This window comes from Acomys russatus, chromosome 19 (genome assembly GCF_903995435.1).
Source record: "Acomys russatus chromosome 19, mAcoRus1.1, whole genome shotgun sequence".
NCBI lineage: Eukaryota > Metazoa > Chordata > Mammalia > Rodentia > Muridae > Acomys > Acomys russatus.
Genome location: NC_067155.1, coordinates 7,554,440 through 7,576,973, shown reverse-complemented (window position 1 = coordinate 7,576,973; position 22,534 = coordinate 7,554,440). Strand labels below are relative to the sequence as shown.

The following is a 22,534-nucleotide window of genomic DNA, read 5'->3' as shown; positions in this document are numbered from 1 at the left end:
AGGCTGGGAACCATTGCAAACAGAGTCTGACCCAGATGCACCCCCTAAGTGCTAGTCCCTGTGACAGTGATGCTCTCCCACCCACTCAAACGTATAGACTGTGTGCTCCGTTCTCAAAACTGGCCACGCCATGGCTAAACAGCTTCCTGCCCGCACAGATGCGTCACTGTCAGGATTGCCAGTGCGATTACCAATAGCAGGATCAGCATCCTCACCAGCATCGCGAGCACATCAGTGTTGTCATGGCTCCACTGTTACCATCTTCACCACCGCCATCACCGCCATCACTGTCACTCACTCACTGCCTTCGTCACCAACACATCATAATCACCACCACCATCACCACTACCACCATTAATGTCATCATCATCAACCCCATCCCCACAGTCACCACATCGCCATCGTCACCACCGACACACAATCATCGCTTTCGTCAGTCACGCCCGAATCACCATCTTTATCCTTGCACACCCAGTACCGCCACTCCATCTTTGTCATCGCACTCATGGCTACTAACATCATGACATCACCATCATCACCACCTTCACCATCACCGTCATCACCACGACCACTGTCAAAGGCACCATCGTGTCACTACCCGACTCTTATCCCTGTGAACGCCTGCCGTCACCCCGTTACTGTCACCATCAATAGTCACTGCCATTACCGTCTTCACGCTCGGCATCCTCACCATCACTGGCCACCGCATCACATGTTGCCTTGACAAGTGTTGGCGACAGTTTTTAAAACTATTTTATTTGGGGTATTTACTGCCTCCGCCTCCTCTCTCTACCCCAATCCCTTCCGACTCCCCAACACTAGGTATGAGAGAAGGAAGGTTAGTGGAGAGAGGGTGTAGATCTCTTTTCTTCTCCTGGCGCTCTCTCTCTCTCTCTCTCTCTCTCTCTCTCTCTCTCTCTCTCTCTCTCTCTCTCTCTCTCTCCATATCCCCACAGGAGGCAACTATCAGCTGTTAGACAAACTAAAATGTCACACTTAGGATTAAAACAAAAGCATGTTTACATAGTATAACTGAGGTCTTAAAGAAACCAAAACTTCCAGTATAAGACAACTTAGGATCAACTTGGTGATTCTGTCCCTCCAGGGTCTCCTGCTTCCGCAGTAAACACACCACACTTTGAGTATACTTTGGTTTTGTTTGTTTGAGGGTATCTTAAGCACCTCAACTTTCAGAATGGGGTCACACATCTCCCCTCAGAGGTCTTTCCTCCTCCTCTGTGGTGGTGGGAGTGGGCACTGGTGTGGTGGGGGGCCAGGCCACTTCTGCCAGCCTCTTGACAGTCTCACTCAGCTGCCCCAAGCCCTGGGCAGCCTCTACCAACTGGACCAGGCCCAGCCCCAGGACATGGCGTTCCTGCCGATCCTGCTCCAGGACCCGAGTCAGCCTCTGCAGCTGGTCACCCACCTCCCTCACAGCAGTCACCAGCTCCACCAAGGCAGGTGGCTCACAAGGCATGACCCTTACAGGTGGTACTGGGGACATACATGGCCCAAGGGGACCCGGGTTGTGATTAGGGGTTGGCCCTTGAGTGACGTGGTCATGGGGGTGTTGGTCTAATGGCTGGGCCACAGAGGAGAGGTGAAGGTCAGGGGTAACTGTAGGGCCTGAAGCTGAGTATAAGGTCTGACTTCTAGGTGATTTGAAGACCTCTGTGGATAGTGGGTCCATGCTTGAGACTGGAGGGGGCCCGGAGGGGTCAGACTCTGAGGCTGGGGAGGGCTGCAGGTCCTGCACCCTGGGATGTGATTGTGGGAGGGGCTCCCGCAAATGTCAGCTCCGGGTGTAGACTCGGCTTGACCCTTGGTTGTGGAGTGGGAGAGGGAAATTCTGTCTCGGGGGACTCTGGGGGGGTGGCAGGGGTTGAAGAAAGGTGAGTGTTGGTGGGAGGTTGAGGAGTTGTGGTGGGGTGAGGGGTCTTGGGATGCTGAGGGTTTGTGGTAGGCCGAGGGGTCACGGTCGGATGAAAAGTTGTAAATTGAGGGGTGGTGGTAGGGTGAGAGGGGGTGGCAGGGTGAGAAAGAGAGGTAGAGTGAGGGGTAGTGGTGGGGTGAGAAGGGGTGGTAGGGTGAGGGATGGTCATGAGGTGAGGGGTACTGGTGGGGTTAGAGGCTGTAAATGGCTGAGTCGGGGTCCTGGGGCTCATGGGGAGGTCTGAGGAGACAGAACTCTCTGGAACTATTTTGGGTGCTGTGCCCAAGCCTGGGGTGGTTTCGGATCCTGGGGCCAGCTCTGAGGTAGGGAAAAGGTTGGTGGTCACTTCTGATAACACAGAGGAGTCAGAGGTTAGCCCTTTAGGGGAGGTGGGTGTTGGGCTGCGTGAATGCTCTGGGGTACTGGTTGGAAGCAAACTGGCACCAGGAGTGGTCAAGGCAAAGTCAGAGGTTGTCAGGGAAGAAAGTCCTGGCGTGGGTGGAGATGTTTTGGGGGCACCAGGGATCCCCTCGTGTTTTGAAGCCGAGTCAGGGGTGAACTGTGGCCAGGAGCCAGAGGTCAGCTGTGAGCCAGAAGCCCCCGCTGAGGTGGAGGAAGCTGGCGATGAGGTGGTGGGTGCTGTCCTGGCTGAGGTGGGCCGCAGCAGCCGCAGCCGGCGCTCAGGTTTAGGCTTCCTTGGGGAGCCTGGAGGAGAAAGAAAGGGGGAGCAGATCAGTCTGAGGTCAGCCTGCCCTAACCCCGGTGTCCCGCAACGTCCCTTGAGAAGATGACCAATGGGAAGGCAAAGATCTTTGTGACATCATGGGTCACCGGCAGACTTCACCAGGCCCTAGTGCCCCCCTTCTCGCCTCGTATGAGGTTCCTGCCGCCACCTGGTGGTCTCTGGAGGGAAAATACATGGATAGAACAATACAGAGGGATTTGGAAGGTCATAGAGAGTGCGAGGAAGAGTCCCGGGACTAGAAAGATGGACACGCTTTGGGATACGGAAATATGAGAAGAATCCTAGGAGGCTGCCACAGTGAGGCTCTATGTGATAATTAACGTTCACTGTCAACTTGACTGGGTTTGGAATTCCCTAGGGTGACACAGCTCTGGATATGTCTGTGCAAGTGTTTCTAGAGAGATTTTTCTGAGGAGGGGAGAACCACCTTAACCATCCCATGGGCTGGGATTCTAGACTGAATATAAAGAAGTAAACTAGCCGGGGCGGTGGTGGCGCACGCCTTTAATCCCAGCACTCGGGAGGCAGAGGCAGGCGGATCGCTGTGAGTTCGAGGCCAGCCTGGTCTACAAAGTGAGTCCGGGACAGCCAGGGCTAACACAGAGAGATCCTGTCTCGAAACCACCGCCCCAAAAATAGAAGAGGAGGAGGAGGAGTTGAAGAGCTAGCCAGGCATGGTAGTGGTGCAAACCTTTATAATGTCAGTGCTCCAGAGGCAAGAGGCATGCAGATCTCTATGAGTTCGAGGCTATCCCTCTGTTGGATCTTTCTGGGACAAGACTCGGGTTACCCCCCTGGGAACTTGGAGCCCATCTCTGCACCCCACAACACATGCTCTCCAGGCTTCTGCTCCACCCATGTCTCACCTGTGTCTGCATGGGCCCTTGGAGCTGGAAAAGGGTAGCCTGGACTCCTGCCGGTGCTAGTGGTAGCTGTGGGTCCAGGTTTGGTTGTGGTGGGGGTCCCCCTGGACAGACCCCTTCCTGAAGGTGTATCCCATGTCCAGGAGAGCTCATAACTACCCTGGTCATCTGCAGAGGTGTGAGGAAAAAGAGTTGAGTGCTTGCCTGCGCCTTCATCCATTACTGTAGCCAGCCCATCACTCTACCCCCTCCATAACCAGTCTGGATGCTCAAAGCAGAAGCTGATCAAGTTATCTCTTAGAGGCATGCACTGCTGCCAGTCGAACATGAGGGTTTTTGTTTGCTTGGTTTCTGGTTTGTTAGTTTTGTTTTGTTGACTTTTCAAGACAGTGTTTCTCTGTGTAACAGCCCTGGCTGTCCTGAAACGCAGCTCTACTTACCTCCTGAGTGTGTGTGTGTGTGTGTGTGTGTGTGTGTGTGTGTGTGTGTGTGTGTGTTTTGTTTTCTGTGTTTTGGTTTTGGGTTGTTTTTGTTTTTGTTTTGAGACAGGGTTTCTCTTGTAGTCCTGGCTGTCCTGGACTCACTGTGTAGACCAGGCTGGGCCTCGAACTCACAGAGATACTCCTGAGTGCTGGAACTAAAGGTGTGCACGCCCAAGCCCCCACAGCATCTGTATTTTTTTTTTTTTTTTTTTTGACACAAGGTCTCAGGTAACCTGCCCTTGCCTTGAACTCATTATGTAGCTGAGGCTGTCCTTGAATTCCGATCTCTCTTTATGTTTTATGTATTTATTTATTTACACGAATGCACATACATGCCATGGCACACATATGAGGTCAGAGGATAACTTGCAGGGGTCGGCTCTCTCCTTCCACCATAGGTGTTCAACGACTGAACCACAGTGATCAGGTTTGTTCAGCAAGCACCCTTACCTACTGAACTATCATGCTGTCCTAAATAGCTTCTCTTTTATTTTTTTCCTCTTTAAGCCATAGCATGTACACACACACACACACACACACACACACACACACACACACACGTTTAAAAATAAATAAATAGATCGATGAATATAAATAATAAAAAGAAAAACCAAATTCTCAAATCTTTTTTGGTTTGGTTGGGTTTTTTGTTTTTTGAGACAGGGTTTCTCTGTAGTATCTTGGCTGTCCCGGCCTCACTCTGTAGATCAGGCTGGCCTGAAACTCACGTCGACCCACCTGCCTCTCCCTCACAAGTACTGGGGTTAAAGGAGTGCGCCACCACACCTTGAAAATTCCCACATCTTATAAATACTTAGAATACAGAAGCTGCTCCAGGCTGAAGTGAAGGAGAAAGAGAAAGCAAAGACACAGCTAAGACCAGAGAAGGGCAACACTGCTGGCTCTGAAGAAAGGGACAGTAGATGGACAAGCCAAGAGGGCAGACACTCCCAGAAGAACCAGCCCTGCCGGTACCCTGACCTTAGATAGCAGGAAAATGAGCTTGGACTGTTTAAGCCACTAGATGTGTGGTGATGCTATAACAGCCAGAGGGATTCGCGTGGGTACTTCTTAGAGCTTAAAGCCTAACTTGCTGGGGCTGGAGAGATGGCTCAGTGGTTAAGAGCACTGTCTGTTCTTCCAAAGGTCCTGAATTCAATTCCCAGCAACCACTTGGTGGCTGACAACCATCTATAATGAGATCTTGTGCCGCCTTCTGGCATGCAAACACACATGGGGGCAGAATACTGTATAAATAATAAATAACATTTTTAAAAAGTTTAAAAAAAAATCTATTGGGCTCCCAACATACACTTCAGGTGGCTCACAACTGCCCGTAACTACAGCTTTAGATCTGGTGTCCTTTTCTGGTCTGGTTGGGCACTCCATTTACGTGTGTGTGTGTGTGTGTGTGTGTGTGTGTGTGTGTGTGTGTGTGTGTTTTCTGAAACTTGCTATGTAGACAAGCTTACCTTCAAAGTCACAGAGACCCACCTGCCTCTGCCTCTGGAGTGCTGGGATTAAAGGTGTGTGCCACCACACCCAAACCATAAAATAAATCTTAAAATATATATATATCCCAGCTATGTGACTATGCAAGTTTTCTCCCAAAGGCCTTTGGTTCTGAGGCCAGCGAGGAGCTGGGTCAATGGTAAAGGTGCTCGCTGGATATCCTGGTAACCTAAGTTGGATTCCCAAAGCCTATGCGGTGGAAGCAGATGTCCTCTGACCTCCACACATGTGCCACGGCACACGCGTGAATTAATTAAAAACCAACTTCCTTCCTGCTCTCCTCTGCTGGTGGATATTATCACACTTCCATGAGGCCTTTCTTGATTTCTCTACTATAAGTGATCATTACAACGTTGGGACCCTGAACCTAAGGGTTGCTTAGTGAAACACTCTTCCTACAGCGCTTTCTGTTCTAGGTGATCTGGCAGGCACTCTGCACATTGGATTGGGGCACACAGTCTAAACTGGAGTCAGCTGAGTGAGTCAGACCCCAGACCTGTGCTTTGAATGACAGCACACATCGCCCCAGCTCAGTGAGTGAAAGGCATGGCGCTAGGTCGGCATGACGGCCATGCCTGTAATCCCCCCACTCAGAGCTCAGGCCTTCCTGAACTCCATAGGGACTTCCAGGCCAGCTTAGGCGATGGATGGTCTCAAGAGCAAACACACACGAGGCAGAGCCCCAGAACACACATGTAAAGAAAATAAAGAGCTGGGTGTGCCAGCTCCTCTCCTAACCCCCGTGCGGAGGAGGCGGAGACTGGGGAATGTCCCAGGTTTGCGGGCCACCAGCCTAGCCTCAATGGTGAGCTCCAGGCCACTGAGAAATCCTGACTTGTAAAAATAAGGCTTAGATAGTGCCTGAGGAAGGACATCAGAATTGTCTTCTGCCCTCCACACGTGCTGTTCATACACTGCAGGAACATACACAATCATTTCCACACGTAATTTTGTACTTACATGCATACTGCACACTTACATGCCACGCACTAACATACACACACATGCTTAAATACACACATACTAACATACACACACACACTTAAATACACACATATACCCCATACTTACACAGCACACACACACATACATAAGACACAGGTGAACTGTTGTAAAAAGAGTCCCATCCTGGCCACACACCCCCGTCCCCTCTCCTAGGTCTTGCTACATATGACTCTCCCAAGGGTCTGCATGCATGGTTTGTAATTCTGCATTAGTTTTCCCCTGGAAAGGATCCCCCTGCCTCAGGGACCAGCTGTCTTTGTAGTGGCCAGTGCCTCGCCACGGGATCAATTCCACCACGAGGGGGCGCAGCGGGACAGGGAAGCCTTCCTGGTTGCACAGAACAAAGGTTCTGGAACTCAGGCTGCACCTAAACTAAGGAGCACGGTCTCTAGGGGACCCTGTCTGGTTCCAGCATCGCAGTGATCAACCCTAATACCAGGATGAGATACTCCCAGGTCCAAGGCACAAGTCTCTGCGCCAGCTCCCTTGCTCAACTCTACAGGTGGAAAGGCTGGATGCTGCCGCCCAATCAAATGTGCAGCACCTGTGATGTAATGAGTTGCCGGCAGAGGAGCAGGGACCTACCCAGGCAGGCCTGACTGTGCACACTGATCCTCCCAGCAGTGACAGGCAGAGAGGACACAGGACAGGCAGCGGACAGAGAGTGGAATGAGGAAGAAGACAGAGAAACAGTGGTGTGAAAGGCAGGGGGCTGGGCAGGAACAATGTCACCCCATCACTGAAGTGAGGGCCATAAGATACAGGGAGAGAGAGAGAAAGGAAGGAAGGAGGCCAGTGGTCGGAAATAAACAGTGTCACACAGAACATGACAGTGGCTGATCAAAAAGAAGTTGGGGTATGTGTGGTGTCCCACGCCTGTAATCTCAGCATTTGGGGGTGCAGATAGGGGATCAAGGCCAGCCTCGGCTACATAGTGAATTCTAGCCTGGGCTATAAAAGAATGTATCAACTGGGCGTGGTGGCACACACCTTTAATTCCAGCACTTGGGAGGCAGAGGCAGGCGGATCGCTGTGAGTTCGAGGCCAGCCCGGTCTACAAAGCAAGTCCGGGATAACCAAGGCTACAGAGAAACCCTGTCTCGAAAAAAAAAAAAGAAAGAAAAGAAAGAGATGGCTCCGAGGGTAAGAGCACTGGTTGTTCTCCCAGAAGACCCAGGTTCCATTCCCAGCACCCACATGGAAGCTCACAACTGTCTGTGACTCCAGTTCCAGGGGCTCGGTTGGCCTCGGTGAGAACTGTATACACATGGCGCACACACAAAACACTCATACACACGCACTAATAATATAAAATCTTTGAAAGGAGGTAGAAGGGATATACAACTTTAAAGGAAAACTGAGAAAGAACACTGCATGGGGGAAACCCAGGGGGTGAGGAAGAGGAGAGAGTGGAAATGAATCCAATGGGGGGTGGGGGGAGGGGGTGGGGGGTTGAACAGACACCAGGAGGGAAAAACACAAGATGGAGCCAAAAACACATAGAAGATAAAGTCAAGGGGTTGATAAGAAAGGAAAAGGATGGGTAACAGAGTAGAGTGAGAGAGGAGACAGCTGTGTCCATGGGGAGGACAGGAAGTGCCTGTGAGGACGAGAGCCGGGGCGGGAGACGACAAGACAACACCCAAGGTGGCAGCTCAGGGACCAGGCTGGACGGCAGAGATGGAAGGACACAGGCCATACCGAGACAGTACAAGGACAGATGGCTATAGTGTAAGACGCAGACCCTGCTGGGCAGGGCTGGGAAGGGCAGGAGGTAGGAGGGGGCTCAGGGAAGGAACCCCTGCCCATGTCTGAGCTAAGCCTGAGGAGGACAGAGCATGGACTGCTGGACTGCCGGACTGGGAAAGCCTCCGCCCACTTCCCAGTGGCTGGGGTCGGAACCACGTGCTGCCAGGCTGACCCTGAGCTATGGTCATTTCCACGGGTGTTCTGGACAGAGGGGCCCAGGCTGATGCATTGCAGCCACACTGCCTGGTCACTTTAGTAGGATCTGGGCTCGCTGGTGCCCTCTGATGGCTCGAAGCCACATACTGTCCCACTGTCTAGAGAAGATGATTACTGTCAAGCCCAAGGAAAGCCTAGGCCAGCTGACCATACACTTGGGATTGGGAAGACAGGAGGTTCGGGAGTTCAAGGCAAACCTCAGCTACATAGCAAGTTCAAGGCCCATCTCAAAACACAGGACGGGCAATATGACCCAGTGGGTAAAGGTGCTTGCTGCCAAGTCTAGCAACTTGAGTTGGATTCCTTGGACCCACGTGGGGGAAGGAGTATGCTCCATGAGTTCTCCTCAGGCCTCAGCACACATGCCTTGGCAAACGCACCCACACAGACACCTGGTCAAGCTCCTCACCTGTGTCCGGAAGGCTCTGCGTTGCTGGAGAGAGAACTTCTGGGTTCCTGGTGGTAACCCAGGAAACGGTATGTCCAGACCGTGCAACCGTAGTGGCCCCTTTGGTCAGGTCCTCTCCTGAAGTGGGGTCCCAGGTCCAGGAGGGATAATCGTCGTCACCTGGATAGCCTGGGAAGAGATTAGGTAGCATGTGTCCCTTCCCGCCAGCTGAGGTCCTCGCCACTCCCCTCCCCTCCCCTCCCCGAGTCTACTGCGGTAACCTTTTTATGTTCTCAACCCCCCGCCTCTGGCCAGTTCCTTATAGGACGATGCTGCCCTTCTGTCCCACTGTAGCTCCATCCCTCAACCTCCCTCGCTGTTCCCTGGTACCAGTGCAGGTGAGCACCACATCTTCTTCATGGTCACAATTGTGCTTCCCCCATGTCCCTGAGGGGCAGTCACTCAGTGAGGTCTCACTTCCCCTACAGCCCATGTCATCCAACCAGATGGGCCCAGTCCCAGGGCCATAGTGGGTTTTGCCTACTCGGGGCCGGACCTTTCCGCAACCCAGTTCCCAGCAGGCCACCATGGCATCCCGAAGGTCCCAGCTGTCATCGCAGACTGTCCCCCAGATCCCGGCATGCCACACCTCGAGACGGCCAGCACACCTGTTGGGCCCATCGGCCAGACGGACCCGGAAGGGACCTGGGGGGTGGGAGGGCCCTCGGGTCAGGAGGTGAGGGGGCAGCCTCATCTTTGTCCCTCCTTCTTCACCCTCTACTACTCACCTGATGGCACAGAGACTCCAGCAGTTGGGGTGGGGGCTGGGTCTTGGGACGGTTCCAGAGAACCTTCTGGGCTCTCACCCGATGGCTCCAAGGAGGCCTGAGGGATCTGCGTGACAGTGGCCTCGGGGGTCACTTCTTGGGGGCCTTGAGTGGACAACAATGCCACAGCAGTCTGTGAGGTCTGTCTGTGGGGAGCCTCAGCGGTCAGTCTCTTTGGTAACTCAGAAGGACGTGGGGTTAGATTTAGGGGGGCTGGGGTGCCTGGGACCCTGGAGCGTTTAGTGGCTGGCATCCCAGGGGGTTGAGTGGTTGGTCTCTTTGCATTTTTGGTCACCCACTTCTTAGTACTCTTGGGAGCCTTCCCTGGAGCCTTTGTGGTTTTCTCTGGCACACTGGAGGTGAGACTGGCAGAGGGCTTGGTGGCCAGCTCGCCTGGGAGCCAGACATCCTGATCTCTACCCAGCCCAGGGAGCCAGCTCCAATTCAAGGGGTCTGAGATGGTATCCAGGCCGGGTGTCCCTGGGAGGAGGAAGGGAGGAAAAGGCATGATGTAGAAATGGTGATGGTGAAATCAGGTATACTGTCCATATCCTCAACCCTCTTTTCATAAAAAAAAAAAAAAAACAAAAAAAAACAAAAAACAAAAATGGTTTGTTGAACTGGAGAGATGGCTCAGCTGTTAAGGGTACTTGCTGCTCCTCCAGAGAACCTAGGTTGGATTCTTAGCAGCCACAGAGCAGCTCATGGCTTTCTGTAACTCCAGTCTCAGAGAATCGGATGCTGTCTCCTGGCCTCTGAGGGCTCCAGCTGTGCACATGGTGCACAGATGTGCTTGCAGGCAATTATCCATACACATAAGAAGCAAACAAACAAATCTATATTAAGTATGCTGTTCTCTGACAACTGCAAGCATGTCTGTGAGGCATCACTCTCTAGTCTCTGTCTCTCTCTCTTATCCTTAGCATCGGCCTCTCTCCCCAGCTGCCTCTTCCTCAGTTTCATAACTTTGAGTTGTGTTGTGTGATCCATTTAGCTCCCTCAAAGGCCATCCGTGTTACCACTGGGCTGGGGCTGCCATTACAGCCTGCTATGCAAGTCACCCCCAGCCAGAATGACAATCCTCAGGAAAACCAGTGACAGCAAATTGCTGATGAGGCTGTGGGAGAAAACAGAGGCCTCATTCGGTATTGGTGGGTGTGTAGAGTGTGGTAGCCACTGTGAGAAATTAGGGTGAAGAGTCCACAAGAAGCTGGACGGGGGAACGGGGGGCTGGAGAGGCATCTCCACAGGGACGCGTGTGTACTGTGCCCTGTCAAGGATCTGAACTCTGCTCCCAGCACCCACATCAGGAGGCACACAACCCCCTGAGGTATGTGATGCTTCTGGCCTTCAAAGGCATGGCACCATGTGTACAAACCTACACACAGACAAACACACCCCATCATTAAAAAAAGAATAAAATCAATATTTCTTTAAAGGCAAGGAATAGAGCTCCTCGGGGTTGCTATTCCACTCCCAGGTATAACCCCTAAGGCCGTGGTTCTCAGCCTTCCTGATGCTGCAGCCCTTGAACGCAGTTCCTCATGTTGTGGTGACCCCAATCCTATGTCATTACTGTGATTTCACTGCTGTGATGAGTCATGGTGTAAATATCTGATATGTCTGATGCTCATCTTAGGCGACCCCAGAAGACAACATCAGACCCTCCCCCACCCCCGCCCACCCCAAACTGGAGTTAGAGATCTGCCATGTGGGTGCTGGGAATCCTGGGTCCTCTGCAAAGGCAGCCAGTGTTCTTAACCACTTAGCCCATGTTTGTTTTTGCGTTGTTTGTCTGTTCGTTTCAATGACAAGGTTTCTACAGTCCAGGTTAGCCTTAAACTCATAAGAATGCTCCTGCCTCAGCCTTCCAAGTTCTGGTATTACAAGCATGCCCTCTAGCCCCTGGCTTTTCTTTCATATGCATCATGACAGCACTTGGGAGGCAGAGACAGGCAGATCACTGTGAGTTCAAGGTCAGCCTGGTCTACAAAGCAAGTCCAGGACAGCCAGGACTATACAGAGAGACCCTGTCTTGAAAAACCAAAAACTAAAACCAAACAAACAAACTAAAAATAGAGTGGCACAGTCTACCAAGCCAGTTTCCTGCCTCCAATCCTTCTGAGATGTCCCAGAAGACAGAGATGCAGAGCTGATGACTCCATCCTTTGAGCCACCAACATCCATGCTCTATCTAAATTTCTAGCTCACCCTAGGCAGTCAAAGATGAGCCATCCAACACAAGCCTGGGTTCTTTGCCCCCAGCTCCAGGAAGATGATTTCTAGGCCTTAGAATGTTCTTGCCTGCTAAGACACTCTTGGTGTGTTTGGGGGACTTGCACCAAGTTATCCTACACTGACAATGTGACTTCTGACCAGCCACGCACATGGTCGGTCAGGCCCCTACATATGAACCATAGACACCAAGGCTAAGACAGCAGCATGTCTGGATGGCTATTCGTGCATGCTGCCGCACGGGATGCTGGGACAGCTCAGCACTGTCTACGTCAGGGCTTCACATCTGAACTCCACTCCATGGACCTCTTCCCTTGGCTGAACTTAACCTGCATGTTCACTATGGTGAAACACGACCCTGAGCTAAATAACGGCTTCTCTCGGATTGAGCCTCAGGGTGGTTTTAGAGACCTCCCAAACCCCAAGCCTGTCACTCCGGTTTGCACAGGCTGGTTCGTGTCCCTCTTTCCCTCAGTGAGTCGCACGCTTCTCAAAGACTCATGTAATGTTCATTGCCGTCTGAGCACCCAGATCCTGGAGCTCAGTGTCCAGCACAGAAGCCGGAGGCCAGATGCCTATAAACGGGCATGCCCTGCCAGGCTTGATTTTAAGTGGCTGTCACTTTAGCTAGACATAGACATTTTGAATGACGGTTATATGAGCTAAAATACCCACTACAGGGCTGGGGCTTAGTCAAGTTAATGCCACCCGTAGTCTCCATGGCTTCCTCCAGGAAGCCCTTCTAAAGCCAGCAGAAGGCTAGCGCATCCTCACCAGTGCAGGTGACCCCGACATCCTCATTGTGGGCACAGTTGTGTTTCCCCCAGGAAGCAGCAGGGCATTCTGTCAGGGACGCCTCTGTCCCCACACAACCTACATCATCCAGCCAGATGGGGCCTGCGCCCCAGCCAAAGCGGCCTGCCGCGGGGTCTGGTTGCCGAGGCCCCCCACAGCCCAGCTCCCGGCAGACCACAGCTGAGTCTCTCATGTCCCAGCTGTCATCGCAAACTGTCCCCCAGCGTCCATCATGCCATACCTCCAGCCGGCCAGAGCACCTGCTGGGTCCAGCCACCAGGCGCAACTGGGGAGACCCTGAAATAGAAGGGGGGAAAAAAAAGAGACCCAGAGTCAGGGTCAAAGGGCCCATCTAGCACCCTGGTTTTTTGTTTTTGTTTTGTTTTGTTTTCGAGACAGGGTCTCTCTGTGTAGCCTTGGCCATCCTGGACTCGCTTTGTAGACCAGGCTGGCCTCGAACTCACAGCGATCCGCCTGCCTCTGCCTCCCGAGTGCTGGGATTAAAGGCGTGCGCCACCATGGCCCGGCTTCCATCTAGAACTCTGAACCTCCATCTCACTTCCACCATCCTGTGTAAATGCCCATCCACATTATCAGCGCTTTTCCTCAGGAATCCCTCAGTCCAGACAGCAGGTATTGATCAAGAACTTGTCTGTATTGGCCACAGCCACACACAGCCGTGCGGCTCCTCAGAACGCTAAGTGCAGACATACCATACAATAAAGAAATTCCACTCATGGGGATACACCCAAAATACATTGAAAGGGGGCCTGGTGAGGTGGCTCAGGGTTTACATAAAGGTACCTGCCACCAAGCCTGACAAACCCTGAGACTTTGATCTCTGGGACCCCCTCGTGGAATTCTCTGGCCTCCATATGTGTACCATGACATGTGTATATACACACACAGAGACATAATTTTTAAAAGTTGAAAGCATATGTTAACGTACAGTTTCTGTAAGTGGCCATATTATTAACAATAACTCAATGGCATTCCTTAGTGTATAAACAGGTAGACAGAAGATGGTATTATCTCTGTAATGCCTAGTGCAGCCCAAATTGATAATCCTCCTGCCTCAGCCTCTCAAGTGCTGGAACTGCAAGAGTATACCACAACGCCCATTGCACCAAGGGAATTATTTAGAGGGGGGGGGATTTGTTTTTAATATTGCATTTATTTCTTTACTTGTACGTGTGCATGTGCGAGTGTTTGTGTGTGTGTGTGTGTGTGTGTGTGTGTGTGTGTGTGTGTGTGTGTGTGTATGCCAGCACACGTATTTGGAGGTCAGAGAAAAATCTGTTAGAGTTGATGCTCTCCCTCCAAGTCATCGGGCTTAGTAGCCAGTGCCTTTACCCACTGACCCATCATCTTTCCGGTCCCGGTGGGTTTCCTGTGTGTTTGTGTGGATGCACGGGCGTGTCCACAGAGAGTGTGTGTGCATTCATGTGGGAGCCAGAGGCTGACATCATTCTCCAACCCTTTGAGACAGGGTCTCTCACTGAGCCTGCGGCTCACTGGTTTAAGCACACTGACTGTCCGGCAAGCCCTATGAACCCTATCTTCTACTGCCCAACGCTTGAGTCAGAGGTATTCACTGTTGCACCCAGCTTTTTGACTTGGGCCACTGGGGATCTGAACCCAGGTTCTTATGCTTGCAAGTCAAGCACTTTACCAACTGAGCCATCTCCCTAGTCCTCATCATACGGAAGCAATTCTTTTTTGTTTGGTTGGTTGGTTTTGGTTTTTGGTTTTTGGTTTTTGGAGACAGGGTTTCTCTGTGTAGTCTTGGCTGGCCTGGACTCACTTTGTAGACCTGGCTGGCCTCGAACTCCCAGTGATCCGGCTGCCTCTGCCTCCCAAGTGCTGGGATTAAAGGCATGTGCCACCACCACTGCCCGGCCTGCCAAAGCAATTCTTAAGCTCAGCTGTTCCTGGGAGCTAGCCAGAGGACACTGGGGCAAGTCCCACCAGCACAGGGCATGAGAACCCAGAAGCTTTCCACAGTGGATTCCCGTGCTCATCCTTCTGTCCGGTTCAGAGCCAGCTACAGAGGGTGGGACCCTTGCACAAACACAGCCCTGGATCTCAGGATATCAGCAGAGCAATCCAGTCAAACACTGATCTGCACAGGGACCTGGCCTGGTCTCCTCATTTCTACCTCTCTTTTTCACAGGCAACAGGCAAGTTCCGGGGAGGACAATCTCACAACCGGGGCAGAGAGGGACTCACCAGCTTCGGGCCCGGGCTCTGGAGGGGCAGTAGCAGAAACCGGAGGAGGCCAACTGGCTGCTGGGCCTGGGGTTTGACCCACTGAGGTAGAGAGAAGCCTGGATGCTGAGCTGTTGCTCTCCACTGCGGGGGCTGTGGGCTGCACATCACCGAGAGGCATGCCTGGGGCCGAGGGTGGAAAAAGACATTAGCATCATCTCCAGGACTGCCTCGTACACAGATGAGGCCCAAGGCTTCCACATCCCTGACCCACAGTAAGAAGACAGTAGGGAGAGCAGGAAATGGGGGTGGGGTGGGGGTGGGGATTTGGAGGTGAGAGAGAAAAGGGGCAGCACCCCTAAGCAGACAAGATTGGCTTCTATTAGGAGCAAGGAAGTAGGGCTCAGCCCCTCACTGTGACCATGAAACATCGGACAATATCCAAGGCCCCTTAGGGAGACAAAGTCACCCCTAGTTAACTTGGACCAGGTTTTCACATAAGAATATAAGATAAAGAAAGAGGGAAATGTACACACAGGAAGGGAAGGTTGGGCAGGGACCTCACAGCCACTGTCCCATCTTTCCCCACTGACGTCACTCTTTTCTTTTTCTCTTTTTCTTTTTTCTTTTTCTTTTTTTTCTTTTGTTTTGTTTTGTTTTGTTTTGTTGTTTTTTGGAGACAGGGTTTCTCTGTGTAGCCTTGGCTGTCCTGGACTCACTTTGTAGACCAGGCTGGCCTCGAACTCTCAGCGATCGCCTGCCTCTGCCTCCAGAGTGCTGGGATTAAAGCATGTGCCACCACGCCGCCGAGCTTCCACTGACGTCACTCTTATGCCCTTACCATCACACACGGCCCCAGCATCCTCCCGATGGTGACAGTCATGCTGGCCCCAGGGCCTCGCAGGGCAGAATCGCAAGGCTGTCTCATTTCCCCGACATCTGAGATCATCCAGGACGATGGGTCCAACCCCCTCCCCAAAGAATGCACCCCCTGGGGCGGCCAGCGCTCCCCCGCAGCCCAGCTCCCTGCAGGCCACAGCAGCATCACGAAGATCCCACGCGTCGTCACACACCGACCCCCAGCGTCCACCGTGCCAAACCTCCAGGCGGCCAGCACAGCCGTGGGGGCCATCGGCAAGGCGCAGCCTGGGTGCAGGACCTGACACAGAAGGACAGAGGACAGGGTGACAGGAAGTTCAGATGGATGGGTAGCTGCCCGGTTATACCAAGAAGGGAAACTAGAATGGGTTTGCAAGGACTGAGTTAACGCTGTGGGAGCCTAGGATTGGGTGACCAGGTACCGGGTTAGTCCCAGGAGGAATCAGGACGCGTGGGACAGGTGCGGAGTTATGCCAACAAGGAACAAGAACGTGGTGGGGAGAACATGAGGAGGGGAAAGGAGCAGAATGAAAGGTGGCGGGAGCCCCCAAGTGCCCTTCCATGACTCCCAGCTCTCTGGCCCAGCTTCTAGCTTCATCCCTCCCTCAAGAAAACTGAGGCGAAACCCAAGCGTCCATCCTGCCTCTCCCAATTCTCCAGAGAATGTGTAGAAAGGCAGACATGAACGCAGAGAGCAGGCCTTTTAGTGCTTCCTGGGGCCGGGGGGCGGGGCTAGGATCTGCGAACTGAAGGGGGGGGGCTCCTCAGCCCCAGCATACCAGTGCAAACCAGCCCTGCATCCTCAGTGTGGTCACAGTTGCTGCGGCCCCAGGGGCTTCTGGGACAGTCCCGGAGGGCCTGCTCTCCTCCTCCACACCCCACGTCGTCCATCCACACGGGTCCCTCGCCAGGTCCGAATCTGGCACCCCCAGGGGCGGCCAGAGCCCCCCCACAGCCCAGCTCCCGGCAGGCCACTGCCGCATCTCGGAGATCCCATCCATCATCACACACGGAACCCCAACGTCCACCGTGCCAGACTTCCAGGCGGCCGGCACATCCATGAGGGCCTGAGACCAGACGCAGCCGCTCTGGGAGGGGAATACAGACAGGGGGGGGGGGGGGGGGAAAAACGGAGACTGTAAAAGGCTATGTCTAACTATGGCAGCCTGGAGGGGGCAGCTTCTAGTTTCCTCACCTAGGGAAGCTGAGGCCCAGGCAGAGCAGTGGCTGGCTCATTTAGAAAAGAGAACTGCTTTGGCAGGACCCCGGGGGTCTCCTAGAGGAAAGATCACCAAGAGGGGGTGGCTAGCCCTGCCTGAATCCTAAGGGAGGTCACTGTGAACACCGGTCTCCTTGGAGGGCTACCGGCTGAAAGGAGGTCTAGGGTCTCATGGCACCCCAGATCTGAAGACTTACCTTGGCGGGGAGCTCCATTTGTCAGTATAGGGGCCCGGGTGGACTTGGCCTGCTTGGGTGGCCGGGGGTTCTTCTTGCGGGGGCCGTTCTGGGAGCTTGCTGCGGGCTGGGGAGCTGGGAAAGTGACATGTGACCAGGAAGTGAGGATGTGAGTTGTTCACCCTTCCTGACTCCTCGCTGAGGATCTGAAGTGACAAGATTCCTGAGCTGAGAAGGAGACTAGCTTGTGGGAAAACATCTGCTCGGTGACCTTGAGACAGACCGGAGTGCAGGATGGGGGGGGGGGGGAGGCCTAGTCCTTTGTGCTCACCATGGGTAATGGGGGGCTCCTCAGAGCTGGGGCTCAGCTCCCCAGACAGTGCCAGCCATGGATCCCCATCCAGCAGGGACGTTGAATCCTCTCTAGAGTTAGCTGCACGCTGACCTGTGCGAGAGAACCAAAGTTACAAGGACAGGGAAGACCAGAGGAGTAGAAAGGCCACTGGGTCCCTGGGACAGGATGGGACAGAACCTGGGATGCCTAAATTCCCTGGGGTTCAGAAATAAGTGATTATAAACTGGGAGTCCTTGGCAGGTATGGTGGGTGCCTGGCCTTATAGGGATTGGGAACTGAGTACCTCTCAGTTTCTAGACAGCTCAGATCTGCAGGAAGAACTTGGGGGTTCCTGGGGCCATTCCCATAAGGGGAGTTTGAATCCTCTTACCTACACAAACGACACCTGCATCCTCCTCGTGAGAGCAAATATGGGCCTTCCAGCCTCGGTGGGGACAGATACCCAGCTGTCCCTCATGGCCCCGGCAGGCCAGCTCACTGAGCCACACTGGCCCAGCACCTTCCCCGAAGAAGGCGCCGCCAGGGGCGGCCAGTGCCCCTCCGCAGCCCAACACACGGCAGGCCACTGCGGCATCCCTGAGGTCCCATCCGTCATCACACACGGTGCCCCAGCGCCCGCTGTACCAGACCTCCAGGCGTCCTGCACAGCCATGAGGGCCATCAGCCAGGCGGAGTCGTTCTGAGGGGGTAAAGGAAAAACTGTGACTCCAGACAGGAGTACTATAGGCTGGGGGGAGGGGCTAGGGTGACACCAAGGGCAAGGGGCTATCTTGCAAGGTACCAACCAGGAAGCCAGCTACCCTGGAGGATGAACCCTGGGCTCAGACCCCTAGGTGCAATGAGGAATGCTTCAGAGATGCTGGGGGCTGGGTGTGGCCAACTGGAGAGTCAGGGCACTTACCTATAGCCTGGATCCCCACCAGTATTGCTGCAAAGGAGGTTGGGGGTGGGACAGAGCGAAAGGTAAGTCGAAGGGGAGGGGTTCTTCCCCTAGTGCAGGCTCTGAGCTTAAGTTCAGTGAGAAGCATCCCTTTGCATGCACTCCCCTTACCTCTGAGTCAGAAACCCCACTGCGGGAATGGACTTTGGGCAGAGGCTGGGATAAGTTACAGGTCCCTGGGGTGGGTGGGAGCCCTCGGTGGGAGCCCTCCCCCCCCAGATGCCTGGACCCTTGAAGACAGGGCTGGGGACCAGACTGAATGGCAGGAGTGATAGTCCCACCGTGTGAATACCAGGGCAACAAAGGGCAGGTCACTTGGGTTGCTAGGCAGGGCACACAGAAGGCTGGGTCCCTGAGGGATTAGAGGGGGGCTGGCCAGATGTCAGGATATCTCAGAGCACCAGAGACCAGAACAGACTCCCTGAAGTCTGAATCCCTAAATTGGAGAAGCTAAAGGGTCAAAGGTGAGGTCCCAGGCCCCTAAGGCCCCACCCCCACCCCCAGTCCCAAGGGAATAGATCACTCACCAAGGAGGCAGGCCAAGACCCTCATGTTTGCAGTGTCCAGGGCAGGGGATGGGGGGTGAAAAGGGAAGGAGGGCAGGAGGGGAGGAGGAGGCAGCCAGGGAGGGAAGGAGGGAGGGAAGCGACTGGGCTGCTGAGGCGCCCTGGACAGCTTCTGGAGCAGGCTGGGCTTTGCCAGGAGGGGGAGAGGCTGCAAGGAGGCAGCAGGGGACAGGAGGGGGGAGGGGGCTGGCCACAGCTGAGGCTGGGGTGGGGGGGCGCGGTGGGCAGGCAGAAGGGAGGTGTTCAAGTGCAAACACCCACACTGGAGGGAGGCAGCGAGTGAGCCAGGCTCCAAAGGGCCACGTGCTCAGAGATGCTTATGGGGACGGCAGCTCTGGGAAGGGACAGGCCTGGGTGTCTGGGGGTGGTGGGGGAGGGGGGGACAAGGCTCAGGGCACACCCTTCTGCCTCTCTCTTCTCATTGTCCAGCCAGGGAAGTAAGTGCAGCTGGGAGTGGGCAGAACTTGGGGAAAGCCTGCAGTGGCAAGAGGGCCAGATACTAGGAGGGACTTCCCAGGTCAAGAAAAGAAATGCAAGAAGCCCCCTCTCTCTCCATTTACCATGGTGGCAAATCTGGATCTGGGAAGCTTCCGGGCTCTGTCTCAGGAAGGAGTGTCTGAACTTATCAGTTCCCAGAATAAAAGGTATGGAGGGCAGAGAAAGCAAGGGGTCAAGGCTTCGGTCTGGAGGGGGTGCCTACACACACACACACACACACACACACACACACACACACACACACACACACACACACACGCACGCACAACCAGGCAGCTGTGAGGGGAAAAACTTTGGTAATGGGGCGTATGAGTCAGAAGGCCTGGCAGGGACTGGGCTGCTGCTGTGAGCTCACTGCCTCTCCTTCTCCCGGCACAGTGCACGCCACCGCCACCCCCCCCCCCTTTCCCTAGCAATTAATGTCAACTTTGGAGGAGCCAGACAGAAGGAGGGGGTCTGGAGAGAGCAGCTGGAAAACGCATCAGAGGAGACAGGCGCATCAGAGGAGACCGGCGCACAGAAGTTTCAGGCTTTATTAACAAACAGTGTAAAAAACCAGATGGGCCTTGGAGAAGCTGTGCTCCCAGCCCTACCCACTCCCAGCAGATCTGTCCCCTTTGGGAGTATGCTCTTACAGACTCTCCCCCACGCTAAGACACACATAGCAGAGGGCTTTGTAGACCCAGAACCAGAAGAGGGTTTCAGTGCAAACAGACGCGGGGATAAGAAGTGGACAGGGTGACCTCTAGTGGTCCTGGAAGGCCAAGAAAGGATTTGTTCTACTTGAGTTCAGAGGCCCCGTTGCGCTGTGGGCATGTAAGCCCGTCAACTTTGGTGCCTCGCTCTCAGTCCGGCAGACTAGGTAGACACTGAGGGAGGGGATGTAAAGTGCCTGGCACATAGTAGATGCTCTTTAGGTGCTAGGTCCCCACCCATCTCCCCCAGTGGGCATGGTCTCTAATCACAGGTCTTTGCTGAATTCCCTTACCAGCGTGTAGCCCATGCAGCCCCAGCCTCCTTCTGCCTGGTAGCCACAGGCCTCCAACAACCCTGTCACCCGCCAAGCAGCCACAGCCACTGGGACCACAAGCCGGGCCCGAGGCTCCCCCATACTCCCAGCCCATGCTCGGGCTCGGGCCTCAGCAAAGGCCAGCAGCCTCCTGCCCACGCCCTTGCGTCGGTGCCATCGAGAGACAGAGAGGCGGGTGACTCGGGCTCCATCGCCCAAGTTGGCACCAGGGGCCAGAGCCAGGACCCCGCACACGTCACCGGAGCCCCGGACAGCCACCCAGGGACCCCCCAGGCCACCTGGTGGAGGCAGAGAGCCCCATCGGGCTCTGAGGCCCAGCTTCACAGCAGCCACAGCCAGAAACACGGGCAGCAGGAGGGCCAGGGCGAAGGAGGCCAGGACGAAGCGCAATCCGCTGCTGGCTGCGGCCAGGAGGAGAAGGGCTGGCGGACGTGTCAGAGCGTGGAGAGCCACACGGTTTTCCGTGTCTTTTACACCAGCCTGTGGGGGGCGGGTAGGGGCCATTATATCACATTGGAATACCCGAGGAGATGTTCCCAAGTGGGAAGAGACACCAGCTGATGGGGTGGTCTCAGTCTGGCCCACTGAATGAGGTCTGGATGAATGAATTAAAGTCCGGATGGCATGCTAAGACACTGGACAGGATAGGGAAAGTGAAACCATGAGCTCTTCACTGGAGGGTGAAAGCACCCCTCATTTTGAGGCTGGTAAGGAGACCTGAACATCTAGCCCCAAGGCCCTTCCAACTGCTTTTTTTTTTTTTTTAAATAATAGTTGCGGTGTAAGTAGGGAGACGGCACTAGAGAAAAGGGACCAATTAAAAACAGCTGAGGCAAAAATCTCCCCCCCCCCCCTTTGGAGGTCCCCGGGAGCTCAGGCAGGTGGGCGGGACTGGGTGGAACCCACTTGGAACGTTCTGAGCTGCGCATGCTCACTGGTGCCCCTGCCGGGCCTCTCACCTTCAGCATCTCCAGCACCAGGGGCTTCTCATCTTCCCTCATCTCTCGCACTGACAGGTGATTGGGGGCCATGGTAGCCCCCAGGTCGCCGCCACCTCCCCACCCCCAGGAAAGAGCGTAGTGCACCTGCTGAAAACAAGTAGGTTGGTGTTAGGTGGGCACCTGAGTCCTAAGAGCCTGGGAGTGATAGGCTGCGGCATTTCCCAGATCACCAAGGACGCTGGAGCACTGCCAAAGAGGACTGCCACGGTGGCAGGTCAGGCGCCCCCGTACCCACTCCGGGGAAGGCATTCAACAGTCTGTGAACTCATCCCTCCCCGCGCTACAGGAACATGTCTTCTGCAATGGTCCCACCCCAGATAGCAGAACAGGGCACTGCAAGCACCTCCGCGGGGTTCCTCGAATCCCCTGACAACAGGGGTTTGGGGTGAGGGGAACAGGGTCAGAAAGGGGTCACCACCGGAAGTGACGTCCACACTTCGGACAAGAGGTGGAGCCAGCGCCTTAGCAATTGTTGCCAAGCTTCCCCCACTACGGGGCAGCGGATGGGAGTAAAGAGGGAACTGCGAGGGCGAGGGAAGAGCTGTGACCTGTGGGAGGCTGGTGGGAGAACCTTGGGGAAAGGGGATAGGGGTGTGGGGGAAAGAGCAGAGAGGGTTTCTTACCAGGCCCGCCCGCGGAGGGATTGCACAGATCCCTTCTTGCCGGTCCTTCGTTGCTAAGCAACTTGAGCATCAGGATGAGGAGGCGTTGCTTGTGAATCTAGTCTCATTGGTGCATGGGTCTTTGCGGGAAGGGGTGGGGACAGAACTGAGCACCCCCATCCGCGGAGACCTTTATCTCAACCTGTAGTGTCGTTTGGATCAATAATATCCCTCTACATACCTTTCAGGTGAGGGTGACTTATAGGAAAGTAGAAAATCCAGAATTTGAACCCTGATCCTCCCTATTATA

At 54.4% G+C, this 22,534-nt stretch overlaps 2 protein-coding genes across 4 annotated transcripts; both read right to left on the bottom strand.

The window, feature by feature from the left end:
- Positions 1-919: 919 nt before the first annotated feature.
- Positions 920-19,079, bottom strand: Ssc5d (scavenger receptor cysteine rich family member with 5 domains). Its single transcript, XM_051161839.1, is given in 16 exon segments — positions 920-1,756; positions 1,758-1,994; positions 2,100-2,638; positions 3,545-3,709; positions 8,915-9,082; positions 9,284-9,598; positions 9,682-10,200; positions 12,730-13,047; positions 14,980-15,141; positions 15,800-16,117; positions 16,617-16,925; positions 17,254-17,367; positions 17,564-17,677; positions 17,958-18,266; positions 18,489-18,515; positions 19,055-19,079. Coding segments are annotated over 16 exon segments (4,194 nt in total). The 3' UTR covers positions 920-1,201.
- A 1,191-nt stretch (positions 19,080-20,270) lies between these two features.
- Positions 20,271-22,423, bottom strand: Nat14 (N-acetyltransferase 14 (putative)). Of its 3 annotated transcripts, none has more exons than XM_051162348.1 (3): positions 22,246-22,423; positions 21,581-21,709; positions 20,271-21,101 (listed from the first exon to the last, which is right to left on the bottom strand). In XM_051162348.1, the coding sequence occupies exons 2-3, from the start codon at positions 21,650-21,652 to the stop codon at positions 20,553-20,555; spliced, it is 621 nt and encodes a 206-aa protein (XP_051018305.1). In that variant the 5' UTR covers positions 21,653-21,709; positions 22,246-22,423; the 3' UTR covers positions 20,271-20,552. The 3 variants fall into 3 exon arrangements, with proteins under 3 accessions (XP_051018305.1, XP_051018307.1, XP_051018306.1); XM_051162350.1 differs by having other exon boundaries at positions 21,581-21,706; XM_051162349.1 differs by lacking the exon at positions 22,246-22,423 and adding an exon at positions 21,966-21,995.
- Between the last annotated feature and the right edge of the window lie 111 nt (positions 22,424-22,534).